Source organism: Eubalaena glacialis, chromosome 5, assembly GCF_028564815.1.
Source record: "Eubalaena glacialis isolate mEubGla1 chromosome 5, mEubGla1.1.hap2.+ XY, whole genome shotgun sequence".
NCBI lineage: Eukaryota > Metazoa > Chordata > Mammalia > Artiodactyla > Balaenidae > Eubalaena > Eubalaena glacialis.
Genome location: NC_083720.1, coordinates 75,461,419 through 75,487,890, shown reverse-complemented (window position 1 = coordinate 75,487,890; position 26,472 = coordinate 75,461,419). Strand labels below are relative to the sequence as shown.

At 39.3% G+C, this 26,472-nt stretch overlaps 1 protein-coding gene across 1 annotated transcript in view; it reads left to right on the top strand.

Moving 5' to 3' along the window:
- SCFD2 (sec1 family domain containing 2) overlaps positions 1-26,472 on the top strand; it is a 410,854-nt gene that overhangs the window by 29,473 nt on the left and 354,909 nt on the right. The window contains exon 3 of the mRNA XM_061192275.1: positions 19,272-19,399. Coding sequence (XP_061048258.1) covers positions 19,272-19,399 — 128 coding nt within the window. The remainder of the gene's footprint in view (positions 1-19,271; positions 19,400-26,472) is intronic.

Below are 26,472 nucleotides of genomic sequence, written 5' to 3'. Positions count from 1 at the left end.
CTCCTTTTATATTTATGTATTGTTTGAATTCTTTTAAACATATCATTTATATATTCAGAAAAAAACAATAAAATTGTATTTATTGTGGAAAAATATTTAAAAGTTGAAAAATAATTAGGAGCAATATTTTTGCTAGTTATCTTCCATATGTTGTTAATAATTATTCTTACCGATAAACTATAAACTCACAGAAGTTACGAATTTCATTTAACGGAGTGAATGCAGTACCCTCAGCACTTCGGAATTTTTAATAAATTATGATTATCTGCATTTATAATTCGAAATATTTTCCCAAAGTGATATCAGTTTAGAATATTCAGTGTCTGCTTAATGACTCAGTTTAATCAAGTATTTTCTAAGGATATACCCTGGGCAAGACCTTCCTCTTATCTAACATTTTGCCCATTTTCATAACTGACAATTAAATTATTCTCTTTGGCAAAAGCACTGACCCCAGAGTTTAGATTTCTCTATATTTTTTCACAACCTAGAGATTTTGGTCTTCTGGAGAGAAAACAGTATCTCATAAGGGTTTAGTGTGCATCAGAGATTAGCTATTTTACTTAAGTACTTAATTCAGTCATCCAAACAGTCCTTAAAGTGAGTATCATTTTTATTTTTGAAAGAAAAAAAATCCTCACAGACGTTACTAACTTGTTAAAGCTTACAGAGCTGGCAAAGCTGTGCCCTGGATTTTGAGCCCAAGTTCTAATTACAGAACTCTTCTTTTTTCTTGTACTAAAAGCAGCCTCTATATTTGTACTTTGTTTACAGAAGGCTGTTACTTTATATGTGGAATAATATCACTTTATTTTCCTGTCAGGATTATCCTTACTTTTTTTTTTTTTTCCTCTTTTTCTGGGATTTTATCACTGAGTATACATTGCATAACTATTCCAATTATGGCTTTTCCAATATTGTAATTCAATTTTGATAATTGCTTTATGGACAGTATTAACAGTGGAGTGAGAAAAGGGATTTTCAGGATATAGCCCCAAACTGTTATTGCCCAACACTAGTCTGTGACTAAATTTCTCCTTTTCTGTGAGGAGCACAATATAAGAGTTTCTGAGGGCTTTACACAATTTAGAGTTTGGCTTTATTGTAATTTAGGATTTTCTTTGCTTCAAGGATGCCCATGCTTTAAAAAAATGTCAAGTTCCACAAGGAAGAAGCCACAGGTCTTCAGAGCCTATGTTTTGTACAGAGAGATTATTCTGAGCATTTTGAATTTAAATTGTTTCAGAAGCATGAAGCATAATTTTTTCTTTTTTTAAAAATTGAGGTATAGTTGAGGGGCTTCCCTGGTGGCGCAGTGGTTAAGAATCCGCCTGCCAATGCAGGGGACTCGGGTTCGAGCCCTGGTCCGGGAAGATCCCACATGCCGCAGAGCAACGAAGCCCGTGCACCACAACTACTGAGCCTGCTGTCTAGGGCCCGCAAGCCACAACTACTGAGCCCATGTGCCACAACTACTGAAGCCTGCATGCCTAGAGCCTGTGCTCCACAATAAGAGAAGCCACCATAATGAGAAGCCAGCGCACTGCAGCGAAGAGTAGCCCTCACTCACCACAACTAGAGAAAGCCTGCACACAGCAATGAAGACCCAAAGCAGCCAAAAATAAATTAAAAAAAAAAAGTATAGTTGATTTACAATATTATATTAGTTTTATGTGTACAATGTAGTGATACAAAATTTTATAAATTATAACTCCCCTTAAAGTTATTATGAAATATTGGCTATATTCCCTGTGCTGTACAATATATCCTTGTATCTTATTTATTTTATACATTGTAGTTTGTACCTCTTAATCCACTAACTCTATCTTCGCCCTGACCCCCAAACTGGTAACCACTAATTTGTTCTCTATATCTGTGAGTCTGTTTCTGTTTTGTTATATTCATTCGTTTGCTTTACTTTTTAGATTCCACATATAAGTGGTAATGACATACAGTATTTCTCTTTCTCTGTCTTATTTCACTAAACATAATACCTTCCAGGTGTATCCATGTTGTTGTAAATGGCAGTATTTCATTCTTTTTATTATGGCTGAGTAGTGTTCAATTGTATATACTACATCCTCTTTATCCATTCATCTGTTGGCTATTTTAAATAATGCTGTTATAAACATTGGGGTGCATGTATCTTTTCGAATTAATGTTTTCATTTTCTTTGCTGTATACCCAGGAGTGGAATTGCTGGATCATATGGTAGTTCTGGTAGTTCTATTTTTAGTTTTTTAAGGAACCTCCATGGTGTTTCCTATAGTGGCTGTACCAATTTACATTCCCACCAACAGCATACTAGGGTTCCCTTTTCTGTACATCCTCATCAGCATTAGTTATGTTGAATAAAAGTGGCAAGAGTGGACATCCTTGTTTTGTTCCTGATCTTAGAGGAGATGCTTTCAGCTTTTCACCATTGAGAATGATGTTTGCTGTGGGTTTGTCATATATGGCCTTTATTATGTTGAGGTATGTTCCCTCTATGCCCATTTTCTGGAGAGTTTTTATCATAAATGGGTGTTGAATTTTGTCAGAAGCTTTTCCTGCATCTGTTGAGATGATCATCTGGTTTTTATTCTTCAGTTTGTTGATGTGTATCACATTGATTGATTTGCATATATTGAAGAATCCTTGCATCCCTGGGATAAATCCCACTTGATCATGGTGTATGATCTTTTAAATGTATTGTTGGATTTGGATTGCAGGTATTTTTTTTTTCTTTTTTCTGTTCAGCATCAGTGATTTCCACTACTCTGTCTTCCAGCCCACTGATCTGTCCTCTGTATCATTTAGTCTACAGTTGACTCCTTCCAGTGTATTTTTCATTTCAGTTATTGTATTCTTCATTTCTGTTTGTTTGTTTTTATATGTTTTCTAACTCTTTATTAAAAACTTCTAACTTTTTACTCTGTGCATCCATTTTTCTCCTGAGTTCTTTGGTCATTTCTACCATCATTACCTTGAACTCTTTCTCAGGTAGATTGCCTATCTCCACCTCATTTTGTTCTTTCTTCTTCTGGGGTTTATCTTGTTCCTTCATTTGGAATGTGGTCCTCTGTCTCCTCATTTTGCCTAACTTGCTGTTTTTATTTCTGTGTATCTGGTATGTTGGTTACGTTTCCTGACCGTGGAGAAATGGCCTTTTGTAGGAGATGCCCTGTGTGTCCCAGCAGCACACTTCCCTCTCATTGCTAGAGCTATAAGCTCTAGTGGTGCCCCCTATGTTGGCTCCGTGGGTCGTTCTGTTCTAGTGGGCTGACTACTGTTGGTGGTCTGGTAGGCATAGCTGGCCCTGGTCCTGTTGGTTGCCAGACTCTGCCTTGTGCAGAGGCTACTGGCCACTGGTTATTGGGGCCGGGTCATGGACGGCTGGCTGTGGAAATCTGGGGAGTCCCTGGGATGGTGCTGGCCTGCAGATGGATGGGCCACGTTCTGCCGTGGCAGAAGTCCTGGGGCTGGTGTCTGCCCATTGGTGTGTGACGTTGGTCTCAGGGCTAGTTCTTGTCCTATGGTGGGTGGGGCGGAAGCTCAGGGGTCCTGGGGCTACTGCCATCTCACTGGTGGGTGGAGCCATGTCTTGGCCCACTGGTGGGCGGGGCTGGGGCCCAGGGGATCCTGGGGTTGGTGTGCCTGCCCACTGGTGGATGAGGCTGGTCCTGAGGCTAGAGCGGGCTCTCTGGTGGGTGGGACCAGGCCCTGGTGCTAATAAGCTAGAGGGAGAATTTGAAAATGTTGCTTGTCAGCACCAGATCGTTCCACCTGGGAGAACGAGCTCCCCAAAATGGCTGCCTCTAGCATCCATATTCCCAGAGTGAGCTCCAGTTGTCTCCTGTCTCTCTGGGAGACTCCCCAGGATCAGCAGAATGTTCTGACCCTGGCTCCTTTCAAATTACTGCTGCTTCTCTGGGTCCCAGAGAGTGCGAGATTTTGTGTGCATCCTTTAAGTGTGGAGTCTCTATTTCCCACATCCTTCTGGGTCTCTCTAAAGCAAGCCTCACTAACCTTCAAAACCAAGAGTTCTGAGGGCTTGTCTTGGTGATGCTGGACCCCTAGGCAGTGGAGTCCGATGTGGGGAGCCCGTTGTGTGGAGCAAGGAGCCCGTTGCTTCTTGGGGAGAACCTCTGCAATTGTAATTATCCTCCCCCTTGTGGGTTGCCCACCCAGGGGCGTGGGTCTTGGCTGTACCATGCCTCCACCCCTCCTACCTTTCTCATTGTGGTTCCTTCTTTATATCTTTCGTTGTAGAAGATCTTTTCTACTAGATTCTGGTCTTTCTCATCAATAATTGCTCTGTAAACAGTTTTAATTTTGGTGTGCCCATGAGAGGAGGTTAGCTCAGGGTCTTCCCACTTCACCACCTTGGCCAAGCTCCCAGCGTAATTTTTAACTTAGGAAGTGTTGTTAGCATTTAGGTGCTTGGTATTACTGAGTTTTTTTCCTTGCATTTGTTTAGAACAGTGTTTCCAAACTTTGTTAATTGAAGAGTACCTTATTCATATACTGACCTTTCAAAGCTACTTGATATTTTTCTTTGAATTGATTGATGCCTTAACATTTTTTTTGCAAATTTTTTTTTAATGTACAAAAGAGTGGCAAGAATAGTACAAGAAACTATTTTTTTTCCCCCTTGAACCATTTGAGAATAATTTGCCTGTGCCCATCACTCTCAAATACTTTAGTGTGTATTTCTCTCAAAGGGATATTCTCCACTGTAATCTCAATCACGAAATTAACACTGTTGTACTACTACCATCTAACCCACAAATTTTGCCACTTATCTCAGTAATATCCTTTATCAAAGCAAAAGGATATTGGTCAGAATCACACAATACATTTAGTTGTCACGTCTCCTTAGTGTCCTTTATAACAGTTCATAAGTCTTTCCTTGATGTTCATGACCTTGACACTTTTGAAGAGTACAGGCCAGTTATTTTGTAGAATGTCCCTCAGTTTAGGTTTGTCTCATGTTTCCTCATAATTAGATTCAGATTATGCATTTTTGGCCATAGCATGCAAGCGATGCTGTGTTCTTTTCATTGCATTCTGTCAGGTGGCACACAATTTAACTTTGACCATTCATAGTGATAACTTTGATCACTTGATTAAAGGAGACATTTTGAGATTATGTAAATATGCTTTTCCTCATCAAACTTTAACCCACCGCTTTAGCATTTATTAGTATTTCTTGGCTGAATTATTTCCGTGATGGGTGTTTTTAGTCGGGGATGTTTCAGACTTGTGTCCTTATAATCCCTTCATTTTGAGTTTTTACTCTGAATTCCTATCTCTTTTACTAACAGTGTAATTTTGGCTACAAAAATCTAGAAGAAAACCTGAAGATTCCTTTTTACTCTGTTCCTTAGGAATGAATCTTTGTGAAGTGGTTCTCAGATTTTTGGATTTCAAGGAGCAGAGAAATTCAACAACATAAAGCTCCATACTTTTATTAGTCATGTGAAGTCCTCTAGTTTTTCCACACAACACACACACAGAAGATTATTTATCTTACAGTACTGAAAACACTTTAATTCAAATAATTTAGCTTTATGAGAAACTCTACCTCATCCTCATTACAAGCAAACATAGTATGCTTGCTGTGCAAATGCAACTTCAAAATAGGTTCTCTTTTCTAGCCCCTAAACAGATGGTGACCCCTAAACCACCCTTATAGAAAGAACTATTATATATTCTTCTCTCCTTAGATTTACATCCTTATTAACACTTTAGCAAGGTTTTGTATTTCTAAGGTACCAAGGGACATGGTACAAAATGCCTTAACAAAATATGTGGGAGTTAAGATGGTAAATAATAGGAGCAACATAAATTCATATTCCACCTGAACCAACAAGACTATAATAATTTCAACAAATCAAGTTTTCTCGATTTAGTGTCTTTGAAACCTCACACTTATATGTGTAAGGTACAGTGGTGTCACCCAGGGTGAATAGAGTAATAGATTCTGGAATCACTGTATGATAATAGAATAATAGTGTGTGCTGATTTTGAAATTATCCTTTCTCATGGAGTGGAGTGATAGAAAGGGTAAAGTGAACAGATTGAGTTTGTTTCTAAGAGCCTCTATAAAACTGTCACGAACTCTTTATCTTAGAGTTTCTTTATACGTGAACTAATCCGCAACTTTCCAAGTCTTGAGTTCAAGCCAAAACACACAGATGTAATCCAGCCTAGAGTAGAGTTCCCCAGTGGAGCAAGCGCTGGCCTTCGGAATGGGTCATGGAACTCAAAATATAGCCTTCAGAGTCAGAAAAATGTTCATGGGCATGTGTATTTGGTTTTTTAAGTAATCTAATTGTGTTAGTAATTTAAAGTCTTCATATTGAGTTAATCTGTTTATGCATTAGGAATCCATGTGTAAAACAGTCTTTATTTTATTGTTTGGTATGAGGAAATTATGAATAAGTTTGTATCGATTATGGTTATTATCACTAATGAGCTGGTAGAGAGTAGGAATAAAATATGTTTATCTGTACTGAGACGAAGTTCAGTTTCCCATATTATCTTATACGATTGTCAAATAGTTTATGTGTTATGTTCCGGTCCATTTTTTAAGAGGTTTTGTAGGCCTATTGCTGTGCTGAGTGAAGGCATCATATTGAAGGAAGAAATGATGAGTATTCTTTGGAAAGAGAGGAAACTTTGATTATATATCATGTGGAGATTGTTCCTTTATTACTATGAACATTATAAAGCTTGTGTGCAATTGTTTATCCTGGATTTAAACAGTGTTTTATCCTGCACTGTGTTTAGTTTCTTAACACATGGTTGTGATCTCTGCAGTGTAAAGTCATTCTAGTGCATTTATGATGTGAAACCAGTCACACTAGTAGATTTCTATTAGCTATAGCTTGATAGAGAAGGCACATGCATTTTTTAGGACATTTAAAATTTTTGAATACCAAACTAAAAGTATGTAGTTCACAAGATTATTATGCTAATTGAAAGTTGATAACAGATAATACATTTATTCATGCTTTTAAAAGGACAGGGACTTCCCTGATGGCGCAGTGGTTAAGAATCCGCCTGCGAATGCAGGGGACACGGGTTCGAGCCCTGGTCCGGGAAGATCCCACATGCTGCGGAGCAACTAAGCCTGTGCTCCACAACTACTGAGCCTGCGCTCTAGAGCCCGCAAGCCACAGCTACTGAGCCCACGCGCCTAGAGCCTGCACTCTGCAACAAGAGAAGCCACCACAATGAGAAGCCCGTGCACTGCAACAAAGAGTAGCCCCCGCTCGCCACAACTAGAGAAAGCCCGTGTGCAGCAACGGAGACCCAGCGCAGCCATAAACAAACAAATAAACAAATAAATAAAATGACACCTCTTTCCTCAGGTAGAACAGTACAAAGTAAATTTGTATGGTACTTTATTCTTAACTGAATATCCTGAGCAAATAATGACAATCACTTTCCTAAGAGATATATAGGATCGATGAGACTTGGGGAGTAGATATAAGTGACTTGATCATATATTGGAGCTGCATCAGGGTTCCTGCTTTTTCCATTCTACTCTGCTCCTTCCGTGAAATGTACTTCAAAGCAGTATTGAATTTAACATTTTGAAGGGATCTTATCTTTTTCAGCAATGTATTTGATAGTTATGGGAACATTCTTTAACAAATGGGACAGTGGATACAATACCTCCTTAAAACAATCTCTTCCTTTCAGTTGCACCAGAAAGGCTGATTGTGTTGATGTGGTTTTTTGGGGGTCCTAGAACAGCTTCTGTGCAATTTTTGTTTTCTACTCATTATTGTAGTATAGTGGCTTTTCCACCAAAACTTTGTGACCTTGAACAAGGTACTTAATTTCTCACAGTCACAGTTTTCTTTTCTGTAAAAGAGAAAGTACAGTGGATGATTTCTAAGGAGGCTTTGATTTGAATTCCTTTTATTTTATGATTTTCATGTGCTGTGTTTAGAAAATAAACTTCAGAACATGAATTACGTGAGGGGAGTGGTTTTATGTCTGTTTTGTTCACTAATGTATCCCCAGTCCCAAGGATAGGGCCTGGTGCAAAGTAAGCACTCATATTTGTTGAAAAAAATGAACAAAACCCAACAGAAGAAACTTCAATAGGAAGAAATAAATGGATTATATTTAAAAATTAAATTTTATCTGCATACTTTGAAAGCATTATAGTTTTAATGTCCATCTTGGGGAGTTATTTTTGTAAGAGTGGCTATTTATACATACATTTAACTGCAAGTAATAATAAATCTGATTCTAACCCTGTCCTGGTAAAATCCTTTGGTGGCTTTCCGTTGCCCTTTGAGTAAAGAGTAAAACTTTAACTCGTTTTAGAAAGCTTTCTTAGATCTGCACCTTGCTTATTTTTTCAGCCTTCACCCTCCCCATCTTTTCCTGCCACCTCCTCCCCTTCCCTCCTGTGTGCTCACACTCTTGGCTGCAGCTACACTAAACTTCTTTAGGTCCTCAGTGTCCTGCTTTTCCACCTTTTGGCCATCCCACGTGTTACTCTTTTCCTCTCCTCATCTTTTATTTCCTATAACAGCTCTTAGTGCATTAGCTTATAACTAGTAGTTTAGTGTCTATTCTCCCCAGCTGGACTTTGGAGGCTTTCTGAGAGAAGGTTTGTGCCTGACTTGTTCACCCTTGTGCACTGTTACACCTTCAGTGACTGGCACAGTCCATGGCCCATGGGGTGTTGATGGTCTGAGTGCACTGCCACCCATGGGCACAGGATGCTGACATTCTGATAAAGCCAGAATATCTCTGTCCTTAATGCCCTGCGACCAATTTCCTCCCAATTCATTAAAATAAATTCTATTTAACAATACCTAATTTGAGCTAGTGACGAATGTTTAAAATAGGGCAAGTGGGATTTGGAATAGGAAGTGCCACGTTAGCCAGAGTGGTCAAGGAGGAAAGCCTTGAGCTGTTCTGACAATAGAACTGACATTGGTAGGTGCTCAATAAATATTTGTTAAATGAATGAGACCTAATCAATGAACATCTAGAGGAAGAGGGTTCTAGGCAAAGGGAATAGCCAATAAAAAGGCCCTGAGTTGGGAACCTACTATGACCCATTCAAGGGGCTGAAATCTGGCCAGTGAGGCTGAGGCCTAATGGATGAAGCTGGGAAGGTGAGAAGCTGAGAGATGAAGATGTAGATATAGAAATGCACCAAAGTATAAAGGCTTGTTGGCCAAAATAAGGAACTTAGATTTCAGTGTAATAGTAGTAGGAAACATGGAAGGGTTTTGAGCAGGGGAATGATATGATGTGATAGCTTTAGGAATTCACCCTAGTCCAAGCCATCAATTCTTGCCTTCACCGTGCAATAGCCTCTTGCCCAGTCCTTAGATCCATTCTCTAAAATGGGGCCAGAGTGATTTTTTAATAATGCAAATCTGATTAGGTCAGTCTGTTGCTGAAGACCCTTCAGTTGCCCTTGAAAAAATGTTTACCATCCCTAATGTGGGTTACCAGGCCTTGGATAATTTGACATATGCTGAGGGCAGTGTCAGTCTAGATGTTCATGTTCCATTCATACTTTTTTTCATTTCCTTGAAAAGGTCTCAAGTTCTCTTCTCAGAACCCCTGCCCATGATGCTACTCTTACCTAGACTGATCTTACTCCATTCTTTTTTTTTTTAATGATATTCTTGTCTGCTTACATTCTTTTTATTTATGTATGTATGTATGTATGTATGGCTGTGTTGGGTCTTCGTTTCTGTGCGAGGGCTTTCTCTAGTTGTGGCAAGCGGGGGCCACTCTTCATCGCGGTGCGCGGGCCTCTCACTATCGCGGCCTCTCGTTGCCGAGCGCAGGCTCCAGACGCGCAGGCTCAGTAATTGTGGCTCACGGGCCGAGTTGCTCCGCGGCATGTGGGATCTTCCCAGACCAGGGCTCGAACCCGTGTCCCCTGCATTGGCAGGCAGATTCTCAACCACTGTGCCACCAGGGAAGCCCATACTCCATTCTTTAACTGGCTAATTCCTGCTCATTTTTCAGGCCTCACTGTCACATCCTCAGCTACCCTCTGACCTCCACTCTCACACCCAGACCAGGTTCGGTGTTCTACTCTCTCCCTGAGCTTCCTTTCTCTGCTTTTGTCACCCAGTCTCCAGGCACATGCTCAGTTCCAGCCTCCCTGCTGGATTGCTAGCTCCGAGAGGACAGGGCACTGGAGGCTGCTCACAGCTGTGGCTGCAGCACCTCTGTGAGTGCCCAGCCTACAGGAAGTGCTCATATTCTGAGAGAAAGAATCAACAAAGAACTGCTTTCCAGTGCCAAGGGTCTACTTCAGTATCCTCTGTGTTTAGCTGTTTTCTCTTCTGTTGAGATGAAGGCTAACGGATAATTTTGTTTACGATGAGGTAATTGTTTTAAAAAGTAGTCAAGAGGAAAGATGACTGTTGAAACCTCTGTGAATAATTTAATTAACAAACCTGCCTTCACAGCTCATTAAGCTCACCACTGATGGAAGCCATTATAACCTGCTGTGAAAAACTATGACTCAGATGGCTCTCTGTTTAAAATTCGTTGAAAATGGTTATTTGGTTGTTTTTGGTGGTGGTGTATCACTGTATTTCTGTTGGAATACTGTGACTGTTATTGCAAATTGTGTGAGTAAGCTTAGCTTCCTGTGCATGCCATGGAGAAACCATTTCTCTGAGTTTAGTCATAAGATAATGGTGTGTCCTCACATTTTACCCTCAGTCTCTTAATTGCATGCCTTCCATTTGATTGAAGTAGCACCATGATTCAACATTCAGCCACCTTTAAAAAATTAATACTGTCTTTTTTATATTTTATTTGATGATGAATATTTCCTGTTAGTTTCTAGCAGACTGCATTTGACATTTCATACGTGCCAAACCAAGACAGCTTCTAAGATTTCATTCATAGTTGAGTAATTCTGGTGAATGAAGAGTCAGGAATTAACTGAAAGGACCATATCTTCCTGTACAGAAGTCTCCTGAGATTTAACAAAGCTAATTCTAGTAGGTTATTATTATGTGTATATTGCTGGCCTGTAGTCTTCTTCAAACGTGACAATTTGTCATCACAGTTTGACTTTTAAGGATACAAGATAATCAGTTTACTAAAAAAGGACATAAATTCAGTATGTATGTGACATCTTATGTAGTTACTGACAATATAGAAACTAATCACATTTCATAGTAATAAAATGGATTTTTTTCATAGGATGAATATTCTACTTTTCTATCTTTCAAGGGATCTATTGAAACAAAGTTGTATTCCAGTAGCTACAGTGAAATAAAGTTTATCTCGTTGGAAAACTTAACTTTAAAAACAGAGAAAAGGGTAGAAAATTGTTTAAAATATTCCGTAAGCTGTTGGGATTATTCTTTTAACTCTCTTTCTTACTACCACTGGACTTGTGAAAAAGAAAAAGGGTTGTAATAAAAGAAGTAACAGCATAGGATATTCCCCTATCTTTCACTGAGTGTTACAAAATTAATCAAATTCATACACGTGAACTTGGAGTACCAGTGCATAAGGGAAAGAGTTAGCATTCTAGTTTGAGCCTTTGTTTACAGAATAGTGTAGAACCATGGTTAATAGTTGGATTTTGGAGTTCACAGGGACCTGGGTTCAAATCCTTATCTACTGGCTATGTGATTTGGGTAAATTATTTTATCTCTTTAAGACTCAGCTTTCTCACCTTTGAATGGGGCAATGATTCTTATCCTGGAGGGTTATTGATCAATGAGATAATATAGTCATATTGCCTATGACATAGTGAGTTCTCAATAAATAAAAATAATATCATTAATAATATTTATAAGGAGATGTAAAGCCCCAGAAAGTAAACTGAATTACCCAAGGTCACAGAAACAGCCCCTGGCACTTTGAGTGTTAGTTCCTGTCTCTAAATCTTCCTTCCTTTATTGTTAACAATAGGCTGTGTTAGGCAAGTGGCTTCATTTTGTCTCAGTTTTATCAGTGGTAGAGTAGCTGGCAGCTATTTCTCCTTCTTTCTTTCCCAAGGAGATAATGAACATCAAATAAGAGCTAATAATACCTCAGGACAATTTAGACTTTAGTTTTTTGTCAGTTCAGTTATATAAATGATATATATGGAGAATGATTTAAAATTCAGCGAAGTCTTCTTAGAAACATTTAAAGAAGAAAGTTGACTAAAAGTGGGACATGATTGGCCTTGTGTCACAAGTGACTGTCAATGGCTAATGGTGACCCACAAGGAGAGTAGTATGATATTGTTTAAAACAAAAAATGTGCAAAATCTCGAGAGCAAGCTTGACCTGCTTATGAGTTAATGTGAATCTACTTTACTCTTCACTCTGTCCCATTCTATCAGTCGTGGGCCCACATGTGACTTTAAAGGGAGAATAGAGGATGTATTAAAAATTGGGAAAGAAAGCCAACATGAAAAGCTTAAAATAACTGATATTATAAGTAATGGATTCTCCCTGATGACTTGCATAATACAAACATGGCATGGTATAGTAGTAAGATTACTGGCTCAGAGCCAGTTACTTGGGAATGAGTCCTGGTTTTGCCATTTATAGGTTGAGTGTAGTTACATAAGTCAGTTGGCTTCTCTGAGGCTCCTTATTTTATTTATGTATTTATTTATGTATTTATGTATTTATTTATTTATTTATATATTTATTTGGCTGCATTGGGTCTTCGTTGCTTTGTGCAGTCTTTCTCTATTTGTGGCGAGCGGGAGCTACTCTTCGTTGCGGTATGCAGGCTTCTCATTGCAATGGCTTCTTTTGTTGCAGAGCGGGCTTCAGTAATTGTGGCACGTGGGCTTAGTAGTTGTGGCTCGTGGGCTCTAGAGCGCAGGCTCAGTAGTTGTGGCTCACGGGCTCAGTTGCTCTGCTGCATGTGAGATCTTCCCAGACCAGGGATCGAACCCATGTCCCCTGCATTGGCAGGCGGATTCTTAACCACTTCGCCACCAGGGAAGTCCCTCTGAGGCTCTTTAAATTGGGGCAGTGATATTGGCTTAGCTCATGAGGTGAGGATCACGTGAGACCTAAGAACTTGTTTTGTTAATTCTGAAATGCATCTAAAATGGAATGTAGTGATGGTATTTAACAGTATTTTTTAATATTATGTTTTATTTACCTTTGAAAACTCTTCCTTAAGTCAGCCATGAAAAAAAGAAATTGTTTTTGGGTGGGCCGAATTATTAAAAAGATGTTGTCCAGCTGTTCCTGAATTTAAGAGAAAAGACTAAAAAACTAAGCAAGATGAAGTAGGTTTACAGTAGAGCACAGAGTTTAGATTAGGTATAAATAGTATCTAATAGCAATTTGATTTGTTTGAAGCTGTAGTGTTTTTCTCAGGCATATTATAAAATTTTTTTTAGTTGCCTTCAAAAACTAGAAATAGATTTACATCTGTTTGTGTTGGGTTAGGTAGCATCCTGCTGAAGATGTAAAGATGATTAACGTTACTTCTGATGTTCACTTCTACCCCAAAAGTTGTACATCCACTTTATAAGTCAGCCTGGAAATATTTATAGAACCTGAACTCCTCATAAAAGTAACAATTGTAGTTTTAAAATGTCTTGTAGTGTGCAGTCTACAGAATTTCAGTATTAAATTGATGAGGTAAGAAGCTGGCACCAAAGTCATTGCTTAAATATCTTTGTACAAAAAACTCTAACTCCCTGTAGCTTTGATTCTCTAAGTAATCTGTAGTAAAGTTTCTTATTTTATTCCTGAAAATCAGAATTCTTCACATCAAACTGTCTTATGTAGGGCAATTGCTTGAGTTGGACTTAATATGTTTCATTATGAATTCTGCATTATATATTGTTGACCTTTTCATATTAGAAAATGAACCTACTGACAGTGGTTATCCATATGTGTATGTAAGTATGTGGAAGAGACTAATGTACTTCTAAAACAGGCTTCCTTCTATATATCTTATGAAAAGATCCTGACCACTGATTTTTTAAAAAATTTAATTGAAGTATAGTTGATTTACAATGTTGTTAATTTCTGCTGTATAGCAAAGGGACTCAGTTATATATCTGTATATACATTCTTTTTCATGTTCTTTTTCATTATGGTTTATTATAGGATATTGAGTATAGTTCCCTGTGCTATACAGTAGAACTGTGCTATACAGTGTTGTTTATCCATTATATATAACAGTTTGCATCTGCTAATCCCAAACTCCCAGTCCATCCCTTCCCTACCCCCCTCCCCCTTGGGAACCACAAGTCTGTTCTCTATGTCTGTTTGTTAGTTATTTTTTTTCCTAGAAATCTTAGTGATTTATTTTATTTAAAATTTTTTTTATTGGAGTATAGTTGCTTTACAATGTTGTGTTACTTTCTGCTCTCTGTTGACCATGGATCTTTTTATTACTACTACTGCTGCTGCTGCTGCTGCTGTGTTTATTGGGCACTTATTATGTGCCAGGCATTGTCCTAGGTCTTTAGTTATACTAGCATATTCATTTCTCATAACAACCCACTGAATAAGTACTATTACCATCCCCAGACAACAGAGGAAGAGACATGTATAGACAGGTTAATTAACTCTGCCAGGGTCATAGAGCCAGCAAGTGGGAGAGCCAGAACCCTTCGTGGTTGGGTTCCAGAACCCATGCTTCTACCAGTCTACAGTGCTGCTACCACTAGTGCACTACACTGACCCTTTTGTGATAGCCCTCTGTGTATTGCTTATTCCCTCATTAGGAAACTAGTTTGGAGAGGATAGAGAATTATATAAAATATACTGTCGTAATTATAGTGTGAATTTCAGTGAACTTTCCTTGACTTATAAAATTGGACCTCATGTGTCCAAGTTTCACATGATTTCATGTGAAACTTCAATAGTGTGAAATGTTTATTGGATCAACTTTTATGAGGATATTAGAGAAAGGCAGTGATTAACTCCTGCACTCAACTCAGATGCAGATATAGGAGTACATGTGTAAGCCACCAAGCAGCAGTAAGAATGACTTAGTGAAGAAGTGGGCGCAGGACACAGCAGAGCTGCCAGTAAGTATGACTTTGATCTTCTTCAGTGCTGATTTTTCAGAGAACCAGAATTAGTCCATGAATGTTAGCTTGGTAAACTTTAAATGACCATGTGTAATGCAGGGGTATATGTTCAGAAAACTGTTTTGGAGAGAAAGTAGACATTAGCAACTGTCGTATCTAGACAATCAGAATTGTTTATATCGACAAAGCAATTTTCATGACCCGGCTCCACATCGGTGTCAGAGACCATGTAAACTATATATTTCTTCTTAATGTTTTAATAGAAAAGAACCTGAGAGTACAAGCCCCAGGTGACTTCAGTATACATGAACAAATCGAGATTGTATGAAAAACATACTCAATATAATTAAGTGGATTCATTTAATATATTACAAACCCTTGAGCATATTGAATTTTAAGACAGTATCTTTCACAGCAATAGTAATAATAGTAACAACCACCACCACCACACAACTCCTCACATTTACTGTGAATCAGGAGAGTGCTTTATGTGCATTATCTTATTTAACCCTCAACCACCCTGTGAGGTAGTCACTGTGTTACTTCCATCTCACAGGTGAGAAAACAGAGGAAAAGAGAGGATTAGTTACATGCATGAGGTTATGCAACCAGCAAGCATTGTTTGTTCATTCAGTATTTGTTGAGTGTACCTATGACGGGCCTGGCACTATTCTAGGTAGTGGGGAATTAGCAATGAGTATAAAAAAATCTCTGCTTTCATAGAAGGACTTTACCTTCCATAAGGGAGCTAGACAAGAGACAGAGAAACATGGAAACGTAGAATGAATCAGATGGTAATACGAATTATGCAGGACAGTAAAACCGTGTGAGGGGGAAGGGTGTGCTGGAATAAGTTGCTGGGGTGGGCTGTCATCACTCTTTTACACGGGTGGTGAGGGTGACATCTCAGCAGGCACCTGAAGAGAGAGAGGGATGTTGGTAGGAAGAGCATTCCTGGCAAAGGAGGGAAAGAGGTCCCTGTGCTTGGAGTGCCTGCGGAGGCTCAAAGGGGCCATGGAGCTGCTGTGGGTGAAGGCAGAACGGTGGGATTTGAACTCAGATTTATCTGACCCCAGAGCCCATATTTTAACCATTACAGTAGTCTGATGGGGCAACCACAGCATTAGCTGACCTACTGTGATCTTGGAGACACTGTATTATTCTCATGGAAAAGAGGGCGGCAGTAAAGTTCTACTCTAGAGGTTCTGTATGTAGAGTTGAGAGTATAGAAGAAATCCCTGTGGCTTGGGATGCTTTGGAGAATAAAAGTAGGGAATGATTGTAGACCATAAATTTGGGAAACTGGGAGGAGTGTACCTCCCCTGCTCAAAATTCCTCAGTGGTTCTCCATTGCCTTCAGAGCTTTAGAGAAATTAAGTAACTCTCCCAAAGCCCCATGGCAAATAGACCTAACTTTAAAAAGAATTTTTTTTTCTTATCGTAGTATAGCTGATTTACAATATTGTGTTAGTTTCAGATGTACAGCAAAGTAATTCAGTTATACATATATATATATATTTTCAGATTATTTTCCATTGTAAATTATTACAAGTTGTTGAATGTTGTTCCCTGTGCTATACGTAAATCCTTGTTGCTTATCTATTTTATATATAGTGGTGTGTATCTGTTAATCCCATAGTCCTATTTTATCTCTCCCCCTCTTCCCTTTCCCCTTTGGTAACCGTAAGTTTGTTTTCTATGTTGGTGAGTCTGTTTCTGTTTTGTAAATAGACTCATTTGTATTATTTTTTAGATTCCACTTATAAGTATAGACCTAGTTTTGAGTGATGATGAAGACTTTGCTCATGACTGCTGAACTATGCTACCCTTCTCAGAAAGTGAAATCAATCTCATGTTCCTTGGCTACTCATCATTTACAGACTGAAGTCAACAAGCCTTGGCAAGGAAGGCAGGGCCCTCCTAGAGCAGCTCCCACCGTCTCCTTTACACTTACTTCTACTGCCCCTCCCCTTCCACCTGAGCGTGGAGCAACTTTGCTTACATGTCTGCCTCTTCTTCCAGACAATAAATCATTGGAAGCTTTTGTCCTGTTTTGTTCTATATTCCAACCACGGAGAATAGGGCTTGGCATGCAGTTACCTGCTCATTTAAATTAAACTCAGAGGGGCTTCCCTGGTGGTGCAGTGGTTGAGAATCTGCCTGCCAATGCAGGGGACAGGGGTTCAAGCCCTGGTCGGGGAAGATCCCACATGCCGCGGAGCAACCAGGCCCGTGAGCCACAACTACTGAGCCTGCGCGTCTGGAGCCTGTGCTCCGCAACAAGAGAGGCCGCGATAGTGAGAGGCCCGCGCACCGCGATGAAGAGTGGCCCCCGCTTGCTGCAACTAGAGAAAGCCCTCGCACAGAAACAAAGACCCAACACAGCCATAAAAATAAATAAATAATAAATAAATAAAAAAAATTAAACTTAGAATATTAATTTTAATATTAATGATGACAGTTTTGGTCAGATCAAAACAAGTGGAATATGTTGAGCAGTGATGTTAGTTCACGCAGAAAAAATAGATAATAACCTTTCATTAAATAGTAGTTGTTTTTATTATGTGTCAGACATTAAACTCAGTGTGAAATACATCATTCCATCATTCCAAATCAAATTCAAACGTGAAAGATAAACCTTATTAGGTATAATTTTAGAACTAAATATCTTATTAGATACAACTTTTAAGATAAAACTTTAAAAAATGTATTAATTTTCAAACTTGCTAACTGGATAGTAGGAGGTGTGTCTGGAGCTTTAAGTGGAGGAAAATGTCCTTAGAAAGGGAAAAGAAGTCATCTTTGTTTTTTTTTTTTTTTTTAAACTTTGGGTTTATTTATTTATTTATTTATGGCTGTGTTGGGTCTTCGTTTCTGTGCGAGGGCTTTCTCTGGTTGCGGCAGGTGGGGGCCACTCTTCATCGCGGTGTGCGGGCCTCTGATTATCGCGGCCTCTCTTGTTGCGGAGCACAGGCTCCAGACGCGCAGGCTCAGAAATTGTGGCTCGCGGGCCTAGTTGCTCCGCGGCATGTGGGATCTTCCCAGACCAGGGCTCAAACCCGTGTCCCCTGCATTGGCAGGCAGATTCTCAACCACTGCACCACCAAGGAAGCCCTCATCTTTGTTTCTTTGTACTCAGTTTTTTTTTTTTTTTTAATTTTATTTATTTATTTTTGCTGCGTTGGGTCTTCATTGCTTCGCGAGGGCTTTCTCTAGTTGCGGTGAGCGGGGGCTACTCTTCCTTGTGGTGCGAGGGCTTCTCACTGCGGCGGCTTCTCTTGCTGCGGAGCACGGGCTCTAGGCGCACGGGCCTCAGTAGCCGTGGCCCGCGGGCTCTAGAGCGCAGGCTCAGTAGTTGTGGCGCACGGGCTTAGTTGCTCCGCGGCATGTGGGATCCTCCCCGGCCAAGGCTCAAACCCGTGTCCCCTGCGTTGGCAGGTGGATTCGGAACCACTGCGCCACCAGAAGCCCCCTGTACTCAGTTTTTAAAACGTTACTACAAATGTGTATACTTGGCTACATGCAGAGGTCTTCCGGAAAGAACACTGTACTCATTTGTAATGGGGATGTGCCACGTTGGGTGAGACAGAGGGCTGTTGGAGAAGTGAGCCCAGATGAGACCCTGCATAATGCCCTGCTTCGGGCTCTTATCAACGGTTAATTGTAAGGGCTTTGTCAGTGCTGTCCTTCCAACCCAAGGCCCAAAGTGGGCTACTTAAGGCCATCGTTTCATAGCCTAATTCCTGATTGTCATTCACTAGGAAATCGGCTTGTTAGGAATTCTATTGAGTAATTTTTGAGTAGGAATTCTCATTGCTGATTGCCTTCTGTTTCTCAGACAAGTATATTACCTGAAATTTATATGCTTGTAATCACTGATACATCATTTTTGGACATGTATTTAATTTTGGCTTACATAACATTTATATGTTACTCTAGCAATGTTCAGTTATACTCTGAAATACTTTTAAGTGCAAATTCTCAAAAAAAAAAGTCATGCAGTTTTCCCATACTTCTCATAGCACAGTATGCCCCCCCCCTCTTTTGGGTGGCTTGATTTTATTGTTTCCTTAATTTCTCAATATTTTGTGCTGATTAGAATGGGTTAGATGTTCTTTATTTCATCCTAATACTTAGAACTGTCAGTGGGAAGGACTACATTAGTACTCAAAAAAGATGCTTAAGAAATTATTTTGCTGGCCACCCTTTCCGTTATCCAGTAGAAATTCACCCTAAAGCTCTTTCTGTGGTTTTATTGCAGTGACCCGGCAGCCAGAGCCCTGTGGGAAGCCTTATTGAACACCAAGCACAAAGAGGCAGTGATGGAAGTCCGGAGACATCTAGTGGAAGCAGCAAGCAGAGAAAACCTGCCAATCAAGATGAGTATGGGTAAGTTATCCACTTACCCACAGACAGTGACCGCCGGCTCTGAGGAAGTTCATTTAAGTCTGCTCTGATCTGTGGGCCAACCAGCCAGCATGGCATCTAGGTAAAAGTATTGAAGACATTTGTAAACTGATGAAAGAGTAGGGAAGGAATTTGTACACATGCCCTCGGGGCTCAACCGTGAGCTCTTTTCTTAGAGTCAGCTTTGGGAAGTCCAGCAGAGTCCTTGCTTACAAGGCATCATGCTGTTAGTTATTTGATCTAGAACTCTCAAAATTGGTCTGAACTTCCTCCCCTTCATTCTGTCCCACTCCTACTCCGCTACCCCCACCTCCACACTTACTGTGGAGAAGTGATCTCTTATTAGTTTAGACCTGACGAATGAATGACTGTGCTGACAAATCAGTTGAGGAGATGGACATGTTCTGTCCTGGCCTCTCACCCTTAGAGTAGTCTGCCGATTGTCTGGTCACATCAGTGTTACCCCTTCTTCACCATAGTATGAAATGCCCAATTTTTCTCATTTCTCATTTTTTTTTCACATGGAGCTTTGTCCTTAGTATTAGAAAAATGGGGCTGCAATGGAATTTACATTTTAAATGGCTTTTTTCTTTGGATTAAAAAGTCAGAGAACTAATGTTTTTATTTGAGAAAAGGCATCTGGGGTTTTACCCTTTTTAAATTAACTAATTTTATTAGTATGGAAATATTTAAATATGGATATTGAATCTGGTTTTAATAGGTAGAATTTATTTCTGGAAACTTGTAAAAGTTTATTTCTCTATTTAAAAAATAAGGTTTCTCTTATAATCTGCTCTTAGGTAGCCAATAAATATTAGTACATTTTACTAGATGGGTAAATTTTTCTTGCTGAGATTTCTCACTCAAGTTCTTGATTACTAATGAGTACAAAAAAACAAACTGTCAAGTTGAAATAGAAGAACAAAATTTTGGAAGTAAAAAAATGTGGATGAACATAGAAGTAAAAAAATTAGAGGGTCATAATATGAACAAAAATCATAACTTTCAGTGTCTTAGGTGATTATATATGAGGGCTTTAAGGAACATGAAGGATGATAAGAAAAGTGAAAATAACTAACATTTATTGAGCACGTATGATGTGCCAGGTTTTTTCTAACTCTTTACATGTGTTATTTAATCTTCACTGTAATTCTGAGACGGGTACTATGAGTACCCCATTTTTCAGATAAAGAAGCTGGAATAGAGAAAAATTAAGTTGCCCAAGCCCATACATCTGATAAGGAGTAGGACTGGAATTCAAATCTAGACATTCTAATGTGAGAGAATATGCTTTTTATTTATAAAATGATCCTAACTTCATACAACCAATGCCAGAGTCCTACATGTTGTTTTGAAGTAGAAATAAAGTTGTTTCTTTGAGATCATCCTGGCACTTGACTATAATTCTTGTATCTTTCTCTCCTTCCTCCCTCGCTCCCCTCTCTTTCTTTCTTCCTTTCCTTTCCTTTTTTTCTTTCCTTTTCTCTTCTTTTCACAGTTATAGGTACACATTAATAACATATGTTTACCTAAAATATTTCCTTATCTGTGAGTATGTTGAAATAAGAACTAATTCACATCATGAATAGAGAAAAGTAGGAATGCGCAAAGGGTCTGGGTGATAAGGTTAATTTATATTGCATTTCAGTGATAAAACCTTATGATGCTATCACAGAGCATAAATCAGTTTTTATTGCTCAATCAATGCAGGACTCTTGAAAGATCAAAACACTTTACATTTCTAAAGCTCTGTATCTTTTAAAAATAATCAGAGCCGGGGGGGGGGGGGGGGGGGGGGGGGAAAGCGGGTAGCCCCATAAGGAATTCAATTTAAATATTTGAGCTTTCTGTCAACCAAAAAAATTTGAGATAAGATGGTTTGATTTATCCCCAAGCTCCAGACATGGGGGAGGGTGAGGAGAGGAAAAAAAAAAAAGAAGGAAAGAATCAGACAATTGTTAGCCAACTTTGTTGTAAGAAGGACCAAAAAGATTGGCCCAAATCTTATTCTATCTGTGTGCCAACTATAATTTAGTAAAAGATAACACACTGTGGCTATGCATTTCTGCTTCATATCACTGGTCAGAATTTCTGGTGTGTCTCATTTCCATATATCAACAGATACATAACTATGAACAGTAAGGAAAAGGGCTGGAATTTAAACATAATAAAACATTGATATTTGAAATCTGCTTATCATTTAAAAAAGAAAAATCATGCTCTGATATCCTAGATGGCTGGAATGCTTTTTCTAGCAGCATTTAAAGCTATGAAATGTACTTTAAACTATGCACTGTTCTCTCAACCCCTGCTGTAAATTCTACTGAAGTACACATTTTTCTGACTGTGATAGAGGCTTCTGGTATTTTTGAGACATTAAACAGATATTTTAATTCTAGACTGAAGACTTTTCTTATATTTAAATTCACTGGGAGGGATCCCATTATTGAAGCCTCAGCTCTTAAATATAAAATTTCTCAGCAAAAGGTAAGTTAATATTAAAACATCATGAGCACCAAGAGAAATAAACATCATTCTCTTAGGGGAAAAAAGTTGAATTGCCGAAAGAAAGAAAACAATTCATTTTATCATTTCACATATAAACATATGCCTTCTTTCCAAGAGATTGTTATTAAATTGTCAGTTAACTAAACATATATGTTCCAGAAAAGTGATTTTTTAAAACATTGTAAACTGAATTGTATTTTTCCCACTGGCTTTTCATCATGGAAAATGTATTCTGAAAGTAAAAAACGAATGGACTCTAAGAAACCCATTTGTTTGGACCCAAAATGTTCACTCACAGAGGAAGATGCCCATCTCATTCTCTCCATTTACAGAGAATCTGTTCCTCTGGCCTGACACTGTGGTTGGGGGATCTTCACCGGTTTTCCCATAGCTCTCTGCAGAGTGGCTATATTTAATGGCTGGCAGAAGGAGCCTATTAGGGCTAAAGTGAAACAGATCTCTTTATGACACTGTTCTTTGTTCTGCAGCCAGATTTCTTGAAAAAGTATTCTATGCTCAGCACCTGTTTCTTTATTATTTTCTTGCTTATTAATCTAGTGTAGTCTGGCTTCTGGTACTTTTTTGCTGTGAAGTCCTCTGGGCTACTAAATATAAGGGCATTTTTCTCAGCCCTCATTCTTCTTCATTTCTTTGTGATATTCACTACCAGATTGTTGCCACTTTCTTGTACATCTCTCTCTGTTTTCTGGGACTTCCAGCTCTCCTGATTGTGATGGAGTGCAAAGTCAGTTACACATGGAGGTGAATCACAGTTCTGCTGCTTATTAGCCAAATTTCAATTTATTTATCCATAAAGATGGGGAAACTATTTCCTGGAATTTTGAAGGAGAAAGAAAGCTCTGAGCAGAGTGAAGATTATGATTATCAAGCAAACTGGAATTGATGTGCTGCAGTTATATTCTATCTGTGGGGAAATCTACGTGGGAAACTATATTATAAGAGGGTTGTTTGATGAGAGTAAAATCAAAACAAACAAATCAAATTAGATGATTTCCCCCTTTCTTTCTTGGAAATGTACCAATTCATTCTTTCCGCTTAAGTTGTCTTTTTCTAGTCTTTATGCTGAATATTTCCCTTTTGATAACACATTCTTTCTTTAAGCAGAATTCTAAATAGTTTTTCCATTTTCAGCTTAGTTATTACCTCTTCCCTGACTCTGTTCACCCCCCAAATCACCTTGGTTGTATTTGGGATTCCCAAGCCTCTGTGGTCACACTTTTACAGGAAAATCTCTTGAGCTACATTTCCAGATGATAATCTGATCCATTGTGTTGTGAAGCTTCTGAATTTACTCTCCTTGTTTTGTGGCACTGGAGTGTTAGCTCCATATAATCACCATCAGTTTCTCCCTTCCAAATTAAATGTGATGAGTTTTTTCAACCATTTGTGAAAAGACTAGCCTTTAACCAACACATTTTCTAGTTCTGAGCCACTGACAAATTTCTAGTTTGTTAATGTCCGTCCTAAAATGTGATGTCCAGAGCTGAGTAAAGATGTGTTGTTCTTTGTCTCTTTTTGGACACCATACTTAATGAAGTCCCAGATGAAATTAGTGCTTTTGCTTCCCACCAATGCCACACCCACTATCATTTCCTACTTTTAGAATTTAGCAGTACTGGCTTTGAAAAATAGCAATAAATCAAAACACTAAAATTTTATTCGACGTATACTTTTTTCAACATTATTGAGAGTACTCTGCTTCCTACTATTGGTATTGAGTTCATCCAGTTCTGTGTTTTGGTCACATTTATATCTTTTGCCTTCATTATGGAGAATTTTGTTTGGGATTAAGGGGAACATGTATGCATACACATCCATGTGTGCGTGCGTGTGTGAACTGGGTGTGGAGATTGTGAAACGTTGCAAAATGGATAGGTTAAAACCTAATAAGACTAACATATGATTTGATATATGGTAATTGATAAGAGATAAGAAAATCTGTATGCCTCATAGGGAATGTTCACTGTTGAACTCTCACATATCCTTGTCTTCATGTATTAGCTCTTGCCACAGTTTGGGGAATGAGGAAGGGAATTGACTTTTATTGGATAGCAACTTTGTTTCAGGCATTATAACAAGTTTACATAGTTTGTTTCATTTAATCCTCCCAGTAGTCTTGTCAATTTGGTACTCTTCCCCCCTCCCACCCGCCCCAGATCTCAACCCACCCTTCTGCTCTGTGGTGCTGGGGCTGGCACTGTGCAGACCACATTCTGCTCTTCAGCTGGCTTCCTGGTGGGCTACGCTGATAAGGGGTGCCAGAGGGAAACTGCAAGGCTGGAAAGGGAAGAAGCAACTTGCCTCTTTCCGCCTGCTGCCTGTGCATTTTGCTTCTGCTTGTCAATGTCATGCCAGCAGCACTTCTTCACCCCAGCAGTGGCAGGTCCCTCCTGTGGGAGCAACTGAATCCAGTTTGCAGTTCTTCCAATACTTGCAGAACCAGCTTCATGGCACCCGCTCCTCAGAGTTACCAGCCTAGCCAATTAGCACTCCGTTCTCAAGAGGTGTAATTCCAGCCTCTGTGTTTCTTCCATCCTACTGGTGGTAGCTGCTTCCAACAGTTGCTGCCTGCATGATACCTTGGAGTTCTCTTTTTACCTTTCTGTTACCCAGTTAACAATTCTGTATGTTAAATTTTCTCTGCTTAAATAACTGGTGTGTTTTCTACCTTCTACCTGGGCCCTGACTGATAGTCTTATAGCAAGTAAGCCAGGATACAACCCGGGTCTGTCTGACTTCTGTATCAGGAATCAAACTATTGGGGGTGGGAGGAGTGGCTACAGAGCCACAGACACAGATATGGTTGTGCCATTCCTCTGTCTAAAACCCTTTGATGGTTCCCCATTGCCTGAAGATAGTGTCCCAACTCCTTAGCATGCTATTTTACAAATCTTTCTGACTTCTAGCCTCATGCTTCACCCATCCACTCAAATTGCTTTTCTTCCCTACTCCCCATTCCTCAGCAGGAACTTCTGTAGATCCAGGTCTTTGTTGTTTTCGCCTGAAATATTCTCGTTTGATTGTCCCTCCAGATCCCCTCCACCCTTCTCTGCCTGTGCTTCTGGAGGCTAACCGTTATGGACTGCCTCAGCACGCTTTTCTGCCCTTGGCCTCTCAGTTCGGTTTGGCCAGTGGGAGGCATGGGCAGGAGATTTAGAGGGTGGGGGGAAGGTATGGTTAGGGTACTGTTTGCCTGGCTTCATCCCTGCCAGGATGCAATTGGTTGCTTCCCTCTACCCCTCCCTTGTTGGTTTTCCTTAACACTCCTGATTTCCCTTAGCCTAACTTCTTAGAAATTCCTGTTGTTATGTTTGCCTTATTTTTCCTGTTCGAGTGCCATCTTTTTCCTGCTGGGACCTTGACTAATATAACCACTCACTTTACACTACGTGCTTGTGCACACACGCATGCACACACACACACAAACACTTTCCTGTCAAACGCACCTTATTTTTCATGATCTAATACAAATGTCACTTTCTCTGTGGAACCATATCTAATTCCCCTTTAACCTTCTTCCTACACCCTCCTCAGCAAGCTGCGTTGATTGCTGTGGCTTCTGAGGACCCACAGCTCTTTCTCTTATTCCTCTTAGTGCTCTGTCTTAGTAGTTACCACAGTGCAAAATAGTTAAATGTGTGTGGATCCAAAACTTTGCTAGACAGTGTCCATTTCATATTCTCCATTGGCTGTTTGGCTTGGTATATAGTGTGTGGCTTAGTACTTGCTGCTTGAATGAATGGATTGCCTGATGCATGTGAATGAGTAGTAGAGGGACAATGTGTATTTCTACTTTCAGTTATATGCATTAATATTTCTATTTACAACTTTCCTTTATGATATTTCTTGTTCCTCCTGATATGTCGTAGCATCTGATCATGTCTTCTTTCTTGATGCTTTTCCCTTGGTCTTCATGTCACTCTGCTCTTCTGGTTATCTTCCTCTTTCTGATAATTGTTTTGTGCTTTTTTACCTTAATTCTAGTTTCCTGGAAGACTGTAGATATTTTTGTATCCCCTGTTGTGCCTTGCACATAGATAATTGGTTAATAATTGCTACTGATCTTAAAGCCTTACCCTACTTCTCTCCTCCCTCCAAAAAAAGAATGCTCATTTCATTCTCCAGGCTTTTAAAATTCTCCCCCAACATTTTCTCCATCATATCTCACATCCCCTGTCATTCTTTCTAAAAGATGACATCTTCTATCCCTATCGGTACTGTTTTTGTTCATGCTTCTATTATAGCAGTTACCACCAGACCCTGAGTAGTTGGGGCTGAGAATTCTTATCTGTGCTTCCTAGTATTGTCCACACCTAACACAAGACCTTGAAGTTACTATATACTCAGTAAGTGTTTATGGAATGAATAAATAAATTCTTGAATTAATACTGTCAGTTGGTATTTGTTATGTATTTATTTAATGGATGGCTTTTTCTATCTCCCTCCTATGGAATCCAAGAGTGACACTGATTTAGAACATTAGTTCTTAAACTTTTTGGTCTCAGAACCCCTTTACATTGTTAAAA